The sequence below is a fragment of the Saccopteryx bilineata genome, chromosome 6 (genome assembly GCF_036850765.1).
Source record: "Saccopteryx bilineata isolate mSacBil1 chromosome 6, mSacBil1_pri_phased_curated, whole genome shotgun sequence".
NCBI lineage: Eukaryota > Metazoa > Chordata > Mammalia > Chiroptera > Emballonuridae > Saccopteryx > Saccopteryx bilineata.
This window is the reverse complement of record NC_089495.1, coordinates 208,146,400-208,165,000: the sequence shown is the minus strand read 5'-3', so window position 1 is coordinate 208,165,000 and position 18,601 is coordinate 208,146,400. Positions and strand designations below refer to the sequence as shown.

The window sequence follows — 18,601 nt, the reverse complement described above, 5'->3', positions numbered from 1 at the left end:
TTTTTATTTTTTAAGATTTTTAAGTGTCATTTTATTATTTTATTTATTTTTTGTATTTTTCTGAAGCTGGAAACGGGGAGAGACAGTCAGACAGACTCCCGCATGCGCCCGACCGGGATCCACCCGGCACGCCCACCAGGGGCGACGCTCTGCCCACCAGGGGGCGATGCTCTGCCCCTCCGGGGCGTCGCTCTGCCGAGACCAGAGCCACTCTAGCGCCTGGGGCAGAGGCCAAGGAGCCATCCCCAGCGCCTGGGCCATCTTTGCTCCAATGGAGCCTTGTCTGCGGGAGGGGAAGAGAGAGACAGAGAGGAAGAAGGGGGGGGGTGGAGAAGCAAATGGGCGCCTCTCCTATGCGCCCTGGCCGGGAATCGAACCCGGGTCCCACCGCACGCCAGGCCGACGCTCTACTGCTGAGCCAACCGGCCAGGGCCTAAGTCTGTCATTTTAAACGACGTTGGTCTCCCACTTTCCCTTTTAACGGAATCAAATGTCACAGAGACAGGCAAAGTTCTGCCCTTCATCTCATCCATCTTCTTCCTTCCCCAAAAGGTAATCGTTGTGCTGAAGGTGGGGTGGATTCTTCCCAAGTATCTTTTTTTTTTGTACTTGTTTCCACACAGTATGTGTGTTTACAGAATTATATTGTATTTTGTGCTTTAAATATATATATATATATTACTGTTGTCACACTGCACATTACCGTTTGCAATAATTTCCACTTACCAGGTTTTTTATGACTCCCTAATTCATTTTAAAATGAAAAAAGGTCTGTCTGTGAAACGCGCGGCCTGGGCGGAGTCCAGCGTGATGGGCGGGGCCTAAAAGGAAAGGGAGGGGCCATAGGGGGCGTTGGGCGGGGCCTACGAGATCCCGGGGCTCTGGGTGGACGCGCAGATCCCGCCTGGAAGCCGTCGTCATGGTGGCCCCCGCGGTCTACCTAGTGGCGGCGGCTCTGCTCGTCGGCCTTATTCTCTTCCTGACTCGCAGAAGGGGCCGAGCGGCAGCAGGTAGGAGATGCCGCGGCGCCGGGGCCGCGGGCCGCGTTCTCTGACCCCCTGAGCTTTGGTAGGCCGTCGCGCCGCCGCTCCTGCGCATGCGCCGGATGCCCGGCCGGGCGGGCTGACGAAGATCTCGGCGCCAGCAGCTCCTGTGCGCGTGCGCAGGCCTGCGGGACGGGGCACCGGCCTGGCACCCTCGGATGGAATGACAGCCCCTGCGCTTTCTCCCTGCCCCCCACCCAGAAGACAGCCTCGCCCCAGCCCTGCCCTCGCTCCCTGGCGCTCCAGACCCAGAGGCGCCGGGCCCTGGGGAACACACACCGCCGTCGCTCTCATTGGGGGCGATCGCCCAGGTGTTTCTCATCCCTCCCAGCCTGGCTCCAGAGCCGGTGCCATGGAGGGGCCACCTGAGGGTTCCGTCCCGACCCACGAGCTGGAACTCCAGGGAACTGCCTGACGCTCTCTCCTTCCGGCTTAGGGAGACTCCCGTGCACCCTCCTCCCTGTTCTGCACCCTGGTGGGAAGACTGTGAGGTCCACCTGCCAGGGCGTAGAACACCTAACACCCGTCATTCCCCACCCTCACCCTGCTTTTCTGGTCAGCGCGTGGCTTGGTGCATAATGTCTCTCCCTGTCTCTGGGCCCGCAAGCTCCACTCCAGAGCACCTGCATGCCCCAAGGGTGGGAGAGAGAAGCTGTACCAAGGCAGGTAGCCAACACATCTTCCTGGGAGGCGAGACGGCCCCCCAGGTGGGCTCTCTGGTTGCAATGCCAGATCAACGCATGGCAGATGGTGTTAGGCAAGAAATAAGTGCGGTCCTGCTGTGGGCGTTCAGGTGAGGTCTGGAGAGGTCAGAGTGGGCTTCCTGGAGGAGGTGGAGCTTCAGCTCCATCTTGCTCCACCAGGGTGATCATCTCCTGACCGGCCAGCAGGAAAGGGGGGCTCTTGAGAGGAAATGTAACGCTGATCTTGCTACATAGGACCAAGGAATGGGTCTGCATTGTCAGGTCCTCAGCGGCCTGAGAAGTCGGGGTTGGTGCTCTGGACATCGGGAGCCGGGAGGAAGTTGATCCTCTGCCACCTGCTGGATTGGGCTGACGGGCAGCACAATGTTTCCTCTCCTTCCTACAGCGGGTCAAGAGGCACTCTACAATGAGGAAGAGCCAGTGACAGCAGGCCGAGTGGCCCAGCCTCCACCCCCGGAGCCCGAGGAGCTGAGGGCTGGGGCCAGACCGCGGCGCCGCAGGGACCTGGGCAGCCGCCTGCAGGCCCAGCGCCAAGCCCAGCGGGCGGCCCGGTTGGAAGTGGATGAGAACGAGGAGGAGGCCGTCATCCTGGGTGAGCAGCTCCTGGGTGAGCAGCGCCAGCACCTGGAGGGGAAGGGACTGCGTCAGGGAGTGAGAGGACGCCGGAAGCTCGGTGGAAGAGGAGGACGCGACTCCACAGAGTGGGAGGATGTCTGGGAGCGTGGGAGGGCGCGTAGCCACACGGGTGCCAGCCCTGGGTCCTAGGGATGAGAAGTTCTGGAACCTGGCCCCAGCTCCACGGGGCCAACGCCCTCTTCCTTCATCTCAGTTCTCAGTGTCCAAGCTGGAGGGCAGGGGTCTTTAGATTGACCACGAGATTCCTCAGTCCACTCCTTGTATCCCAGGATACTCATCCCTTGAGGGCCTTACCCCAGGGCCAGAGGTCCTGGCCAAGAGCTCCCGCAGTTTCTGGAGTGGGGGCCTCTCTCTCCCAGGTGCCGGGAGACGGACAGAGCCCTTGGAATTGTGGGGAGGAGTCTCCCCTCTCCACAGCTAGCTTGAGCCTGGAGGAAGCTTTTGTCCTCGTACTGTTGGAAATTAGCCCCTTTGGCTCAAAAAACAAGGCTCTGGGCCACACCATTCCTCCTGTCTCGGACTCGGAGTCGAACATCCTTACTGCTCAGAAATCGGCGGGGCTTTAACTTTCAGAGGCTTTGTTGACCGTGGGGTAATCATCCTGGGATTTGGGCTGGTTTTTTGCCTTGGATCTGGTAGGTCAAAGGGATCACCCTGGCCAGGGGCTGAACCCAGAACCCTCAGCAGTTCCTGACCACATCTCCCCTGAGTCTATGTGGCTTAGAGACACAAAGCAGAGAACTCAGGGGGCGAACCCAGACCGTCCTGCCTGTGACCCACAGACATGCAGATATGGGAGCCGGGCACCTCCCTCCATGGCTCTGCAGCCTCTAAAGTTCTTATCTCTGCTGCCCTTGGTCCGTGGCCCCTCACCTTACCACCACCTCTAACACAAGCACACCCGGAGTTTGAATGTCTGTGAAGGCCAGAGCCGGGCTGTTGACATCTGCAGGTGGGCGGAAGGGGGGCCACCCGCCCAGGAGGACAGAGACAAGGGGTACGCACCGGTGGGTCCATCATCACTGGTCCTCTCTGTGGGTCTGTTGGTCTAACGAGAAGTTAGGTAGAGGTAGACATCTCAGGACCTGAAGTGTCTCTCTGACCACACTCAGCCCGTGAGGAAGAAGACTGTGAGAAACCAGCGGAAACTCACCCGTCGGGGAAAATTGGAGCCAAGAAACTACGGAAGCTGGAGGAGAAACAAGCACGAAAAGCCCAGCGCGAGGCAAGCAGGAGGGTGGGGTGCAGCCCCGGGAAGCAGGAAGGCGCCGGGCCTCCCCTGTCCCCTGTCCCCTGTGCCCTGTGCCGGACCCTCCCTCCCCTTGCGGCTCTTCCTGTGCAGGGCTGGTGCGGGGGACCCGCCCGGCTCTGTCTCCTGCAGCCTGGGTGTGTGGTGTGACCTGGCCTCCCCTGTCCCCTGTCCCCTGTGCCGGACCCTCCCGCCCCTTGCGGCTCTTCCCATGCAGGGCTGGTGCGGGGGACCCGCCCGGCTCTGTCTCCTGCAGCCTGGGTGTGTGGTGTGGCCTGGCCTCCCCTGTCCCCTGTCCCCTGTGCCCTGTGCCGGACCCTCCCTCCCCTTGCGGCTCTGCCCGTGCAGGGCTGGTGCGGGGGACCCGCCTGGCTCTGTCTCCTGCAGCCTGGGTGTGTGGGTGGCCTGGCCTGTCTGGGGGGTGGACAAGCTCACGCTGCGGGGCGGGGACCGGCCCCCATGACGGCCTCTCTCCAGGCCGAGGAGGCTGAGCGTGAGGAGCGGAAACGCCTGGAGTCCCAGCGGGAGGCAGAGTGGAGGAAGGAGGAGGAACGGCTGCGGCTGGAAGAGGAAAAGAAGGTGAGGCCGCCCCCAGAGCCTGACCTCTGACCCCTGACCCCTGACCCGGCAGCATTTCTCAGGCAGCTCCCCACCCCCCGCCAACCAGGAGGATGGGCTCTGGGTTACCTGGTCCCTGGCTGGCCATGCAGTCTGGGTAAAGCCGCTGCCGCAGAGCAGAGCCTGAGACGGGAACTTCTATAGCCTGTGATGCGTTGAGCATGCCTGGAGCGCATTGGAGAACATGGAGCTGGCGAGGGTGGCTAGAGCCAGGGAGGCCAGGAGAGGGGTCGGAGGGGTAAGGAGTGGGGGGGCTCTGGGTCCTGAAGGCCTTGGGGCTGTTCCAGTCATTGTGAGCGATGGGGGACCCTGCCTGACCAGGGCCTTTCTGCGGCCTTGCATGGAGGAGGTGCTCCGGTACGGGGCCACTGCAGTAAAGACGTGGTTAATGGGTGCTTCCTTCCTCCCGAGAACCTGCTGCCCAAGAAAGGGAGGATCCCAAAGATGTGATAGGGTGTAGGGCGAGAGCCAGGTGGGGAGGCCCCGTAGTTCGGATGAAGCCTTTGGGCTCTGACTGGCCTGTTGCCCAGGGGCCTTGGACGGCAGAAAGCCTGGGAATGGGTCCTGTAGCGATCGGACCAGAACACAGCAGAGGGCAGGCATCGGCAGAGGGGGCATTCACCTTTATGAATATCGACTCTGCTAAAGAACCACCAGGACCCGCCCTGGCCGGTTGGCTCAGCAGTAGAGCGTCGGCCTGGCGTGCGGGGCACCCGGGTTCAATTCCCGGCCAGGGCACATAGGTAAAGCACCCATTTGCTTCTCCACCCCCCCCCTTCCTCTCTCTCTCTTCCCCTCCCGCAGCCAAGGCTCCATTGGAGCAAAGATGGCCCGGGCGCTGGGGATGGCTCCTTGGCCTCTGCCCCAGGTGCTGGAGTGGCTCTAGTCGCGGCAGAGCGATGCCCCGGAGGGGCAGAGCATCGCCCCTGGTGGGCAGAGCGTTGCCCCTGGTGGGCGTGCCAGGTGGATACTGGTCGGGTGCATGCGGGAGTCTGTCTGACTGTCTCTCCCCGTTTCCAGCTTCAGAAAAATACAAAACAAAAAAACAACAACAAAAAAAAGAACCACCAGGACCCTGGGGCCCTTCTCCCCAGTTTCCTGTTACTCACGTCTTAGCCTGTTGTGCTGTTTCTCACAACCGGTGTGGATGCGGTGCGATGAACTAAACCCACACGTTATTCAGGTCTCGTTAGTTTCTCCCCAGAGTCCCCCTCCCTTTTCCAGGGTCCCGTCGTCCGGGAGACCACAGCACCCTTGGCTGTCCCGTCCTCCTAGGCCACTCCGGGTGACAGTTCCTCAGGCCCACCTTGCTTTTTTTTAAAATTGTGTGTGTGTGTGTGTGTGTGTGTGTGTGTGTGTGTGTGAGACAGAGACAAAGAGAGTCAGAGAGAGGGACAGATAGGGACAGACAGACAGGAAGGAGGTTGAGAAGCATCAATTCATTGTGGCTTCTTAGTTCATTGACTGCTTTCTCATATGTGCCTTGACCGGGGGGCTACAGCAGACTGAGTAACCCCTTGCTCAAGCCAGCGACCTTAAGTCCAAGCTGGTGAGCTTTGCTCAAACCAGATGAGCCCGGGCTCAAGCTGGTGACCTCGGCGTCTCGAACCTGGGTCCTCTGCGTCCCAGTCCGACGCTCTATCCACTGCGCCACCGCCTGGTCTGGCCCTCCTTGCTTTTGACCATGCTCTTGATTGTCTGGAGGAAGACCGGGAAGCGGTTTTGTAGAAGGCCCACACAGTTTGTGTCTGGCTGATGCTTTTTTCTCGGGGTCAGACTGGGGTGATGGATTTCCGGGAGGAGGACCCCACGTGAAGTGGCGTCTTCAACACAGCATATCGATGGGACATGTTATCGGCCTCGCCTGTGCCTGGTGATGTGAACCTGTCACCTGGCTAGGGTGTCTGTCAGACTTCTCCATGGTCATGTTAACTGCCCCCTGCTCATACTTCTTGGGAAACAAGTCGCTGTGCCCCGCCCACACTTAGGGAATGGGGAGTTGTGGTCCCCCTCCTCGAGGCAAAACGTGTTTGGAACCTTCTGTGCAGGGGGGTTACTTTTCTTCTCTACACCGTCAGTTGTTTGTGTTTACCTACATGGACTTACCACTGCTTATCCTGTGCTTTGTCTTCTAACCCAGTCCTGTCTTACATACTTTGTTGCTGAGACGGCTCCACTTCTGGCCCCTGGGAGCCCTTTCGGCTGGTGCCTGCGTGCCTGGGACACTCTCACTGTCTCTTACTCTCGGCTGGTGCCTGCGTGCCTGGGACACTCTCACTGTCTCTTACTCTCGGCTGGTGCCTGCGTGCCTGGGACACTCTCACTGTCTCTTACTCTCGGCTGGTGCCTGCGTGCCTCGGACACTCTCACTGTCTCTTACTCTCGGCTGGTGCCTGCGTGCCTGGACACTCTCACTGTCTCTTACTCTCGGCTGGTGCCTGCGTGCCTGGGACACTCTCTCACTGTCTCTTACTCTCGGCTGGTGCCTGCGTGCCTGGGACACTCTCACTGTCTCTTACTCTCGGCTGGTGCCTGCGTGCCTGGGACACTCTCACTGTCTCTTACTCTCAGCTGGTGCCTGCGTGCCTCAGACACTCTCACTGTCTCTTACTCTCGGCTGGTGCCTGCGTGCCTCAGACACTCTCACTGTCTCTTACTCTCGGCTGGTGCCTGCGTGCCTGGGACACTCTCACTGTCTCTTACTGTCGGCTGGTGCCTGCGTGCCTCGGACACTCTCACTGTCTCTTACTCTCGGCTGGTGCCTGTGTGCCTCGGACACTCTCACTGTCTCTTACTCTCGGCTGGTGCCTGCGTGCCTCAGACACTCTCACTGTCTCTTACTCTCGGCTGGTGCCTGCGTGCCTGGGACACTCTCACTGTCTCTTACTCTCGGCTGGTGCCTGCGTGCCTGGGACACTCTCACTGTCTCTTACTCTTGGCTGGTGCCTGCGTACCTGGACACTCTCACTGTCTCTTACTGTCGGCTGGTGCCTGCGTGCCTGGGACACTCTCTCACTGTCTCTTACTCTCGGCTGGTGCCTGCGTGCCTGGGACACTCTCACTGTCTCTTACTCTCGGCTGGTGCCTGCGTGCCTGGACACTCTCACTGTCTCTTACTCGGCTGGTGCCTGCGTGCCTCAGACACTCTCACTGTCTCTTACTCTCGGCTGGTGCCTGCGTGCCTCGGACACTCTCACTGTCTCTTACTCTCGGCTGGTGCCTGCGTGCCTGGGACACTCTCACTGTCTCTTACTCTCGGCTGGTGCCTGCGTGCCTCAGACACTCTCACTGTCTCTAACTGTCGGCGGGTGCCTGCGTGCCTCAGACACTCTCACTGTCTCTTACTCTCGGCTGGTGCCTGCGTGCCTGGGACACTCTCACTGTCTCTTACTCTCAGCTGGTGCCTGCGTGCCTCAGACACTCTCACTGTCTCTTACTCTCGGCTGGTGCCTGCGTGCCTCGGACACTCTCACTGTCTCTTACTCTCGGCTGGTGCCTGCGTGCCTGGGACACTCTCACTGTCTCTTACTGTCGGCTGGTGCCTGCGTGCCTGGGACACTCTCACTGTCTCTTACTCTCGGCTGGTGCCCTGCGTGCCTTCGGACACTCTCACTGTCTCTTACTCTCGGCTGGTGCCTGCGTGCCTCGGACACTCTCACTGTCTCTTACTCTCGGCTGGTGCCTGCGTGCCTGGACACTCTCACTGTCTCTTACTCTCGGCTGGTGCCTGCGTGCCTGGACACTCTCACTGTCTCTTACTCTCGGCTGGTGCCTGCGTGCCTCGGACACTCTCACTGTCTCTTACTCTCGGCTGGTGCCTGCGTGCCTCGGACACACTCTCACTGTCTCTTACTCTCGGCTGGTGGCCTGCGTGCCTGCGGACACTCTCACTGTCTCTTACTCTCGGCTGGTGCCTGCGTGCCTGGACACTCTCACTGTCTCTTACTCTCGGCTGGTGCCTGCGTGCCTGGACACTCTCACTGTCTCTTACTCTCGGCTGGTGCCTGCGTGCCTGGGACACTCTCACTGTCTCTTACTCTCGGCTGGTGCCTGCGTGCCTGGGACACTCTCACTGTCTCTTACCTCAGCTGGTGCCTGCGTGCCTCAGACACTGCTCACTGTCTCTTACTCTCGGCTGGTGCCTGCGTGCCTCGACACATCACTGTCTCTTACTCTCGGCTGGTGCCTGCGTGCTGGGACACTCTCACTGTCTCTTACTGTCGGCTTGGTGCCTGCGTGCCTGGGACACTCTCAACTGTCTCTTACTCTCGGCTGGTGCCTGCGTGCCTCGGACACCTCCACTGTCTTCCTCTTACTCTCGGCTGGTGCCTGCGTGCCTGGGACACTCTCACTGTCTCTTACTCTCAGGCTGGTGCCTGCGTGACTGCGGACACTCTTCACTGTCTGCTTACTCGGTCTGGTGGCCTGCGTGCCTCGGACACTCTCACTGTCTCTTACTCTCGGCTGGTGCCTGCGTGCCTGGACACTCTCACTGTCTACTTACTCTCGGCTGGTGCCTGCGTGCCTCGGACACTCTCACTGTCTCTTACTCTCGGCTGGTGCCTGCGTGCCTGGACACTCTCACTGTCTCTTACTCTCGGCTGGTGCCTGCGTGCCTGGACACTCTCACTGTCTCTTACTCTCGGCTGGTGCCTGCGTGCCTGGACACTCTCACTGTCTCTTACTCTCGGCTGGTGCCTGCGTGCCTGGACACTCTCACTGTCTCTTACTCTCGGCTGGTGCCTGTGTGCCTCGGACACTCTCACTGTCTCTTACTCGGCTGGTGCCTGTGTGCCTCGGACACTCTCACTGTCTCTTACTCGGCTGGTGCCTGCGTGCCTGGGACACTCTCACTGTCTCTTACTCTCGGCTGGTGCCTGTGTGCCTCGGACACTCTCACTGTCTCTTACTCTCGGCTGGTGCCTGCGTGCCTGGGACACTCTCACTGTCTCTTACTCTCGGCTGGTGCCTGTGTGCCTGGACACTCTCACTGTCTCTTACTCTCGGCTGGTGCCTGCGTGCCTCGGACACACTCACTGTCTCTTACTCTCGGCTGGTGCCTGCGTGCCTCGGACACACTCTCACTGTCTCTTACTCTCGGCTGGTGCCTGCGTGCCTGGACACTCTCACTGTCTCTTACTCTCGGCTGGTGCCTGCGTGCCTCGGACACTCTCACTGTCTCTTACTCTCGGCTGGTGCCTGCGTGCCTCGGACACACTCTCACTGTCTCTTACTCTCGGCTGGTGCCTGCGTGCCTGGGACACTCTCACTGTCTCTTACTCTCGGCTGGTGCCTGCGTGCCTGGGACACTCTCACTGTCTCTTACTCTCGGCTGGTGCCTGCGTGCCTGGGACACTCTCACTGTCTCTTACTCTCGGCTGGTGCCTGCGTGCCTTGGACACACTCTCACTGTCTCTTACTATCGACACTGCAAGAGACTAGACCAGGCTCTTCCGGGACATTCCCTGTCCCAGCGTGAGCTTTGTGTTTTATTTTTTATTTCTATTTTTATTATTTTTTCCTTGCTGATTTTAGAGAGAGAGAAAAACATTGATCTGTCCCTGTCCGTGCCCTGACCGGGGATTGAAGCCACAACCTCTGCCTGTCGGGACGATATGCTCACCAACCGAGCTATCTGGCCGGGCTGAGCCTCATGTTATGAAGAGACCTTTCTGAGAGCTCCTAGACAAGGCTGAGGGGAGGTGGTTGTAGTAGGTGGTGATGGTGATGGAGTAATGTGGGTGGACTGAGAGCTTTCTGGAAGTTAAAGAAAGAGGTGGTAGATGGGACCTCCTTTCCGACTGGGGCAGCTGGCCAGGTGGCTGTGTGACTCAGGGAGTCGGGGGGAGGACCAGACATGGGCGGAGAGGATCCCAGGGTTCTTGTGGACCAGAACTGGGTCTGAGATGCCCCTGTGACGGCCCAGCGGCGGTGCCGTGTGAGCAGCCGTGTGCCTGGGTGTGGAGATTTGGGCAGGGCTGTGACTGTGGCAGTCACCGGCAGGAAAATGGTCATCGATGCCGTGGACGTGGAGAGAGAATGGAGCCAGGAGGGGTCAGGGCTGTGCGATGGAGGAGGCGGGAAGAATGTTCCAAGGAGCAGGAGGACGTTCAGGAGAGGGGGCAGGGTCTGGAAACTCCTGGGGAAGGGGAACGGTCAGCTTGGCCCAGTGGCACTGGGTGGACAGGGAGGTGCGGTCTGATGGCTGTCCCTTGGATCTGGTGGGATGAGGGTGTGGCTGAGACTGGAGCCAGAGTGGTTTCAGAGGGGCTGGCTGGGTGTGCAGAGGCCGGATTCGAGTGGGCCAGAGGGGCGAGGAAAAGGAGCCGGAGTGTGTGTGTGTGAACGGGAGGGGAGAGGGGGCACTGAGGGCATCGTGGGTGGGCTCACGGCAGAGCTTCAAGGATAGGAGGCTGAGCTGAGGACAAGAGGGGGAGGGGGCCGGGGCCCTGCGTCCTCTTCGGAGTGGCAGCCAGAGGGATGGGGGACTGGAAGGAGCTCTGTCCTGGAGAAGGGGCTGGCCCGTGCGACCTGGTGCCCTGCGGGGGTTCCAGGCTCCAGAACAGGGATGGGGTGGTGCCCACATGCCGACCCTCGCCCCCTGGTGTCCGCAGGAGGAGGAGGAGAGGAAGGCCCAGGAGGAGCAGGCCCAGCGGGAGCATGAGGAGTACCTGAAGCTGAAGGAGGCCTTCGTGGTGGAGGAGGAGGGCGTGGGCGAGACCATGACTGAGGAGCAGGTGGGGCCCGCCGTTCCTGCGACACCCTCCCTGCACCCCCAGGCGGGCCTGTGGCAGAGCCCAGGCTGGCCGGCGCATCCCTGACCCCCAGACACCCTCCCTGCACCCCCAGGCGGGCCTGTGGCAGAGCCCAGGCCGGCACATCCCTGACCCCCAGACACCCCCCCTGCACCCCCCAGAGGTGCCTGTGGCAGAGCCCAGGCTGGCCGGCGCATCCCTATCCCTGCACCCCCAGGCGGGCCTGTGGCAGAGCCCAGGCTGGCCGGCGCATCCCTATCCCTGCACCCCCAGGCAGGCCTGTGGCAGAGCCCAGGCTGGCCCGCGCATCCCTGACCCCCAGACACCCCCCCTGCACCCCCAGGCGGGCCTGTGGCAGAGCCCAGGCTGGCCAGCGCACCCCTATCCCTGACCCCCAGACACCCTCCCTGCACCCCCAGATGGGCCTGTGGCAGAGCCCAGGCTGGCCGGCGCATCCCTGACCCCCAGACACCCTGTCGGGCAGCGGGGGGTGGGGGGAGGGTGGGCACAGAGACTAGCAGGCTCTGGTGGCACGGGGGCCTTGTCCCCAGGGGAGGTGGCGCCTCCAGAACCCTCACCACGGGGGGCCATGCTGCTCGCAGAGACAGGTGGCACACGCCGGCGGCACTCCGGTGGGCAGAAGGGTAGGTGCAGACCCCCCCGCAGGCTCTGCCAGGGGGGCACTCATTCTGGTTTCTCTGTCTCCCCCACCCCCAGTCCCACAACTTCCTGACAGAGTTCATCAACTACATTAAGGTAAGAAGCCAGAGAGTGGAGCCTGGGATCCACTTCCTGCCGTGTGTGTGTGTGTGTGTGTGTGTGTGTGTGTCACGTGTGTGTCATCAAGGCCTGGAGGGAGTGGGGGCTGGAGGAGTGTCACTCGAGCGTGGCACAGCAGGATGGCGCTGGTGGGCGTGCAGCCGCAGGACGGTGTGGACGGTGCAGCAGGCCCGCGGGCGGCGAGCTGCCTGGGTCTTGGCAGGGGAGGCTCTTCCCCTCCGACCCCCAAGGTGGAGAAGGACCTGGGCCTGTGGGTGGCGTGAGCCTTTGATCCTTTCCCTCGGGGCGTGCCAGCCCCCCACCCTGCTCTTCAGACCCCACGCGCAGTGACTCACGTGGGTTCAGGTTCCTGCACACGTGTGACAGCCCCCCACCCTGCTCTTCAGACCCCACGCGCAGTGACTCACGTGGGTTCAGGTTCCTGCACACGTGTGACAGCCCCCCACCCTGCTCTTCAGACCCCACGCGCAGTGACTCACCGTGGGTTCAGGTTCCTGCACACGTGTGTTTCGTCACTTCTGTCCCACTTGAAACGAGCCTCCCTGCCACGTGTTCCTGACCTGGAACTCGGGTCTGGTGGGGTGGGGTGGGGGGACAATGCTGTTTCCTTTGGAATCTCGGGTGGTGGCAGGGTGGCCCTCCTGTCTGCAGCCCGCCCGCCCTGGGGCTGCTGACTGGGGTGGGGTTGCGTAACCACACCTGCGTCCTGCTCTGCTGTGCTGCTAAGCAACTCCCCCTCTCCCACCGAGGAGGCGAGGATGCGAGTGCAGCTCCGAGTGGGTGCAGTGGGCGCGGAGGCGGCTGAGGGAAGCAGGGCAGAGGCAGTGGGGCGGGGGTGGGCTGGGGGGCTGAGCAGCCAGGGTGTGCATAACCCTCCCCCAGCTCCTGAGAGAGAGCAGGGTTTGGATGCCTCCGGGCAGTGAGGGGCTGGGCTCACCCCCTGGGGGCTGGGGTTTCCCAAAAGGAAGAAGGCTCCCTCCACCCATGCCCGGTCCCCCCCATGGGGCCTTCTGCACGCTGGCACACGTGAGTGAGGGCTGCAGCCTGGGCAGGGCATCTCTCACGCTGCCCCGCGGCTGTTTGCAACTGTTCCCATCCACCCATTGGGCAGCTACATGGTCCTGTGTCTCCTCCAGGAAGCCCTCCGGCATCAGCTTGAGCACCCCATGTCCTCTCCAGAGGCCTGAGAAAAGGCCCGCCCCCAGAGCTGCGCCCACCATCTCTCTCTGTGGCTCTGGGAGAGCCGTGGTCTGGTGGTTCTCCAGACTCTGGGCCTCAGTGGTCTTTGCAGCCTGTGCTGTCTCCTGTCTGATTCCCCAGGGCTCCTGTATGCAGGGAGAAGGGGACTTTTTTTTAACAGACACAGAGAGTCAGAGAGAGGGATAGATAGGGACAGACAGGAACGGAGAGAGATGAGAAGCATCAATCACCAGTTTTTCATTGTGACACCTTAGTAGGTCATTGATTGCTTTCTCATATGTGCCTTGACTGCGGGCCTTCAGCAGACCGAGTGACCCCTTGCTCAAGCCAGCGACCTTGGGTCCAAGCTGGTGAGCTTTGCACAAACCAGATGAGCCCGCGCTCAACCTGACAACCTCAGGGTCTTGAACCTGGGTCTTCTGCATCCCAGTCCGATGCTCTATCCACTTGGTCAGGCGAGAAGGGGGACTTTAAAATGTCATTCCCCCACCTCCCTGCCTCCGAGGGGCCGGCCCTTTCATCGAAGGTTCGGCACTGGTGGCACAGCTCTGTGCCCAGCTCAGCGTGGGGGCGTAGCTCGGGCTTGTGCCCGTCAGTCAGTTCAGTCTCCTGTCTGATCAGGGCTGGGTTTGTTTGTTTTTCTGAGCACACTTCCGGGCCCGGCACCCCTCAGACAGGGTCTCACAGGACCCGCCCGGAGTGACTTCACGTTCCCACCCCGAGCGGTCCCTGAGCACCCGGCCCCTGCACCCTGCTCCATAGCTAGAGGCCAGCTGGCCTGGTCGCCCCGTGCCTGCCCGTTCCCTTGTCCAGCTGCCGCTGGCACACCCACCTCCCTGCCCACACGCTGGGTTTGGCATTTAGAACAGTCACATGCCATCTCAGCCCAGGAGGTGTCACTGTCAGTCCTCCCCCAGCTCGTGCCTGTGAAAGAGTCACGGACACACCCCAGACCGCCTTCCCTCGAGGCACAGGCTGTCTGGCTGTGGGAGGCGGGCCGGGGCGTGTGGAGGGCCAGGCAGCGGACCTGCAGCGCCCGGGGCATGTGGAGGGCCCGGGCGTGTGGAGGGCCAGGCAGCGGACCTGCAGCGCCCGCCGAAGCCAAGCTCCTGCTGGGGTTTGAGGGAAGCACGTGGAATGTGACTGCATGCGGAGAGCACTGAGTGTTAGCGACAGCTGTTTTAAGGGTGACGGGGTGGAAACGGGGTGGGGGGTTCTCCGGGCCGGGGCACGAGGCAGAGGCGAGGTGGGAAGAGCCGTGCTGCCTTCCTGAGACCCCTGCTCGCTGGGCCCTTGAAGCTGCTCTCTCCTTGTCCGGCTGTGAGCTCAAGGGCGGAGCTATGTTCTCGTCACCGTTGCATCCTCCGTGCCTTCTCAGGACGTTGTCCTGGTGACAGTTTTTTAAAATAGCTTTTGGGAAGTCCCCTCCCTTCATCTTAGAGTGCTTCCCCTTCCAACCTGTCCGTGACGTTAAAAAGACACACCTGACTACAGAGGAGAAGGTTCGGATCTCCGTGTGCGTGTGTGTATATGTGTGTGTGTGTGTGTCTCTCTCTCTCAGCGTGGTCCCCAGTCCAGGATGCGGCCTGTGGGCCAGGTGGTGGTCTCAGGCAGACACCTGCCCACCAGCAGGGGAAGGAGAGAGTTCATGAGAGGGTGCGTCTGTGTATGGGTGCCTGGAGAGTGAGTGAGTGTGCGAGGGGACTGAGGGTGCGTCTGTGTATGGGTGCCCAGAGAGTGTGAGTGAGGGGACCGAGGGTGCATCTGTGTATGGGTTCCCGGAGAGTGTGAGTGTGAATGTGCGAGGGGACCGAGGGTGCGTCTGTGTATGGGTGCCCAGAGAGTGTGAGTGTGTGAGGGGACCGAGGGTGCATCTGTGTATGGGTTCCCGGAGAGTGTGAGTGTGAGTGCGAGGGGACCGGGGGTGCATCTGTATGGGTGCCTGGAGAGTGTGAGTGTGAGTGTGCGAGGGGACCGAGGGTGCGTCTGTATGGGTGCCTGGAGAGTGTGAGTGTGAGTGTGCGAGGGGACCGAGGGTGCGTCTGTGTATGGGTTCCCGGAGAGTGTGAGTGTGCGAGGGGACCGAGGGTGCGTCTGTATGGGTGCCTGGAGAGTGTGAGTGTGAGTGTGCGAGGGGACCGAGGGTGCATCTGTGTATGGGTGCCCGGAGAGTGTGAGTGTGAATGTGCGAGGGGACCGAGGGTGCGTCTGTGTATGGGTGCCCGGAGAGTGTGAGTGTGAATGTGCGAGGGGACCGAGGGTGCGTCTGTGTATGGGTGCCCGGAGAGTGTGAGTGTGCGAGGGGACCGAGGGTGCGTCTGTGTATGGGTGCCCGGAGAGTGTGAGTGTGAGTGTGCAAGGGGACCAAGGGTGCGTCTGTGTATGGGTGCCCAGAGAGTGTGAGTGTGCGAGGGGACCGAGGGTGCGTCTGTGTATGGGTGCCCGGAGAGTGTGTGAGTGTGCGAGGGGACCGAGGGTGCATCTGTGTATGGGTGCCCGGAGAGTGTGTGAGTGTGCGAGGGGACCGGGGGTGCGTCTGTGTATGGGTGCCCGGAGAGTGTGTGAGTGTGCGAGGGGACCGAGGGTGCGTCTGTGTATGGGTGCCCGGAGAGTGTGTGAGTGTGCGAGGGGACCGGGGGTGCGTCTGTTTATGGGTGCCTGGAGAGTGTGAGTGTGAGTGTGCGAGGGGACCGAGGGTGCGTCTGTGTATGGGTGCCCGGAGAGTGTGTGAGTGTGCGAGGGGACCGGGGGTGCGTCTGTGTATGGGTGCCTGGAGAGTGAGTGTGTATGCGAGGGGACCGAGGGTGCGTCTGTGTATGGGTGCCCAGAGAGTGTGTGAGTGTGCGAGGGGACCGGGGGTGCGTCTGTTTATGGGTGCCTGGAGAGTGTGAGTGTGAGTGTGCGAGGGGACCGAGGGTGCGTCTATATGGGTGCCCAGAGAGTGAGTGTGAGTGTGCGAGGGGACTGGGGGTGCGTCTGTGTATGGGTGCCTGGAGAGTGAGTGTGCAAGGAGACCGAGGGTGCATCTGTGTATGGGTGTCTGGTGAGTGTGAGTGTGCGAGTGACCAGGGTGCATCTGTGTATGGGTGCCTGGAGAGTGTGAGTGTGAGTGTGAGTGTGCGAGGGGACCGAGGGTGCATCTGTGTATGGGTGCCCGGAGAGTGTGAGTGAGTGTGAGTGTGTGAGGGGACCGAGGGTGCGTCTGTGTATGGGTGCCTGGAGAGTGTGAGTGAGTGTACGAGGGTACCAAGGGTACATCTGTGTATGGGTGCCCGGAGAGTGTGAGTGAGTGTGAGTGTGTGAGGGGACCGAGGGTACGTCTGTGTATGGGTGCCTGGAGAGTGTGAGTGTGAGTGTGCGAGGGGACCGAGGCTCTCCGGTGGGAATCTCTGCCGTGTGACCCGGCCACCCAGAGCAGAGCAGAGCGGGCAGAAAGCAAGCCCCCGTCTGTGCTGAGAGGGTTGACCCCGCACCGCTCCCTCTCTTTGCAGCAGTCCAAGGTTGTGCTCCTGGAAGAACTGGCCTCCCAGGTGGGCCTGCGGACTCAGGTAAGCCCTGGCAGGTGCCTGCTGCCTGGAGTGTTGCCGTGGGACCTGTGTGGCCGTCAGAGGGGGCCTGCCCTAATGATGGACAGTCCTAATGCCCCGTCCACTCTGCCTCCAGCCGGGAGGGGTAGAGAGTAGGACTCTCTGGGCATGGCCAGAATCCTGCCTTTCCACTCGAGGGAGGAGCAGGCAGGGAAGGCAGGAAAGAGGTCCCGTCACTCCGGCAGCCCCTGTAACCGAAGCAGCGCAAGCCAGTTACCTTGACAACTCTCACAGACAGGCTGTGGCAGCCCTCGTGACCACATGTCACCGCTGCTCCTCTCCTGGGTGGAAAAGCACTTCTCTGAGGGGGGGACAGGCCCCGGGACCAGAGCCCTTCCCCCTCCCACCCCAGCAGAGGCACAGAGTCACGTTGGTGGGGGGGGGGGAGCAGCCATCAGTGGGGGAGCAGGTTGGCTCTGGTGGTAGGGAGGGTGCAGGGGCCTTTTCTCGGGAGGGCGGCGCCCGTCTCTGCTCTGAGACTTCTTCTCCTCACAGGACACCATAAACCGCATTCAGGACCTGCTGGCTGACGGGACTCTGACAGGTGAGAGGATGAGAGTCCGTCACAGCAGGCCTTGGCCTTGGGTGCTGCCTGGCCACTGGGGTCCGAGGACTCGTTGCAGAGGCAGGGTGATGACCGAGGGTCAGGAGAGCGGTGTGCAGGAGGGACACCGGGCAGGGGGACACAGGTACCAGGACATGCCGAGGCCTGGGGTTGGCGCGGGCTGACCAGGCCAGGCAGGGCGGCCTGATTCAACATCTGCCCAGGACTGGATGCAGCTGGGGAAGGCTGGGCAGGCCCGGAGGGCTCAGAGCCAGCGTGGAGGGGTGGGAGGGCCCAGAAGGCTCCGCCTCACAACCTGTGTGTCCCCGCAGGAGTGATTGACGACCGGGGCAAGTTCATCTACATCACCCCGGAGGAGATGGCGGCCGTGGCCACCTTCATCCGGCAGCGGGGCCGGGTGTCCATCGCTGAGCTGGCCCAGGCCAGCAACTCCCTCATCGCCTGGGGCCAGGAGCCCCCCGCCCAGGCCCCGGCCTGACCCGGCCCTCCCCTCTCGGCCCTCTCGGACTGCGAGCTGGCACGGCCTCCCTGACCACACGGCGTTATCCCTGTCCGCCTCCTGGGCCAGTGGTGGCGTGCGGAAGGCCCGTGAGCTCCGCTGAGCATGCTGTGGCAGAGGCCTGGCTTGCGAGCCCAGAGGACCAGGTGAACTCTAAGCCTCAGAATGTATGGGGGGGGGAGGGGTCTCACCGAAGCAGACAGAAGTTCCCTTCTTATGGAGTGTTTGTTTATGCAAACAAGAAAATAACAATTTACTGTTTACTGTGTGCCTTCCTTCCTGCAAGCCCAGCTTCCAGGGCCTGGAAGAGATCTTTCTCTCCATCCTTCCCCCTTCCCCTTGGAGGAGATCTTTCTCTCCAGCCTTCCCCCTTCCCCGTGGGCCACGTGTCCGCTGACTGGGGGGGAGGCGGTCTCCCCACGTCTGCCCTGGGCTCAGGAGCCCTAAGGAAGGCTGCGAGCCCAAGGGAGAGAGGTAACGAGCCTGCCCAGGAAGGAGTCCCAGGGACGGTCAGCCTTTGAGAGGGAGGAGAGAGGTCAGGGAGGGCCAGAGGCTGGCCGGCTGCTGGTGGGGCAGGCCGGAGGAAGGTTCCTGCCTGAGGCGGACGGAACCGGGCCAGGAAGGGGCGTGGCCGCCTGCAGCCCATCACGTGCCTCCCGCCCCACATTTCTGACAGACGTCTGAACGGTGTGGGTGCTGCCTCCCACCAGTGGATGTGAGGACCATATGCTGGGGAGTGGGTGTGAGATGGGAGAGGGTGCATCTCGAGAGGGTCAGCCGCTCTGGTTCCTGCGGGCTGTTCGTGGCACACGCCTCCCACTGCCGAGGGCGAGGCGTGCTTTCAAACGTGTATTTCTTTTGCCAGGTGGCCCCTCCACACAAGCCTCCTACTTCCTGTGAGGCCTGGTGGTGGAGGAGGCGGCTTTCTGTTCTGGCCCAGGAAGAAAGTCTCTGAGGGTGGGGAC

At 61.7% G+C, this 18,601-nt stretch overlaps 1 protein-coding gene across 2 annotated transcripts; it reads left to right on the top strand.

Moving 5' to 3' along the window:
- Window positions 1–851: 851 nt before the first annotated feature.
- DDRGK1 (DDRGK domain containing 1) lies at window positions 852–17,890 on the top strand. Of its 2 annotated transcripts, none has more exons than XM_066237109.1 (9): window positions 852–1,010; window positions 2,133–2,339; window positions 3,496–3,608; window positions 4,110–4,211; window positions 10,865–10,987; window positions 11,723–11,761; window positions 16,477–16,533; window positions 17,068–17,116; window positions 17,449–17,890. In XM_066237109.1, the coding sequence occupies exons 1-9, from the start codon at window positions 920–922 to the stop codon at window positions 17,613–17,615; spliced, it is 948 nt and encodes a 315-aa protein (XP_066093206.1). In that variant the 5' UTR covers window positions 852–919; the 3' UTR covers window positions 17,616–17,890. The 2 variants fall into 2 exon arrangements, with proteins under 2 accessions (XP_066093206.1, XP_066093205.1); XM_066237108.1 differs by having other exon boundaries at window positions 2,133–2,354.
- The last annotated feature ends 711 nt before the right edge of the window (window positions 17,891–18,601 follow it).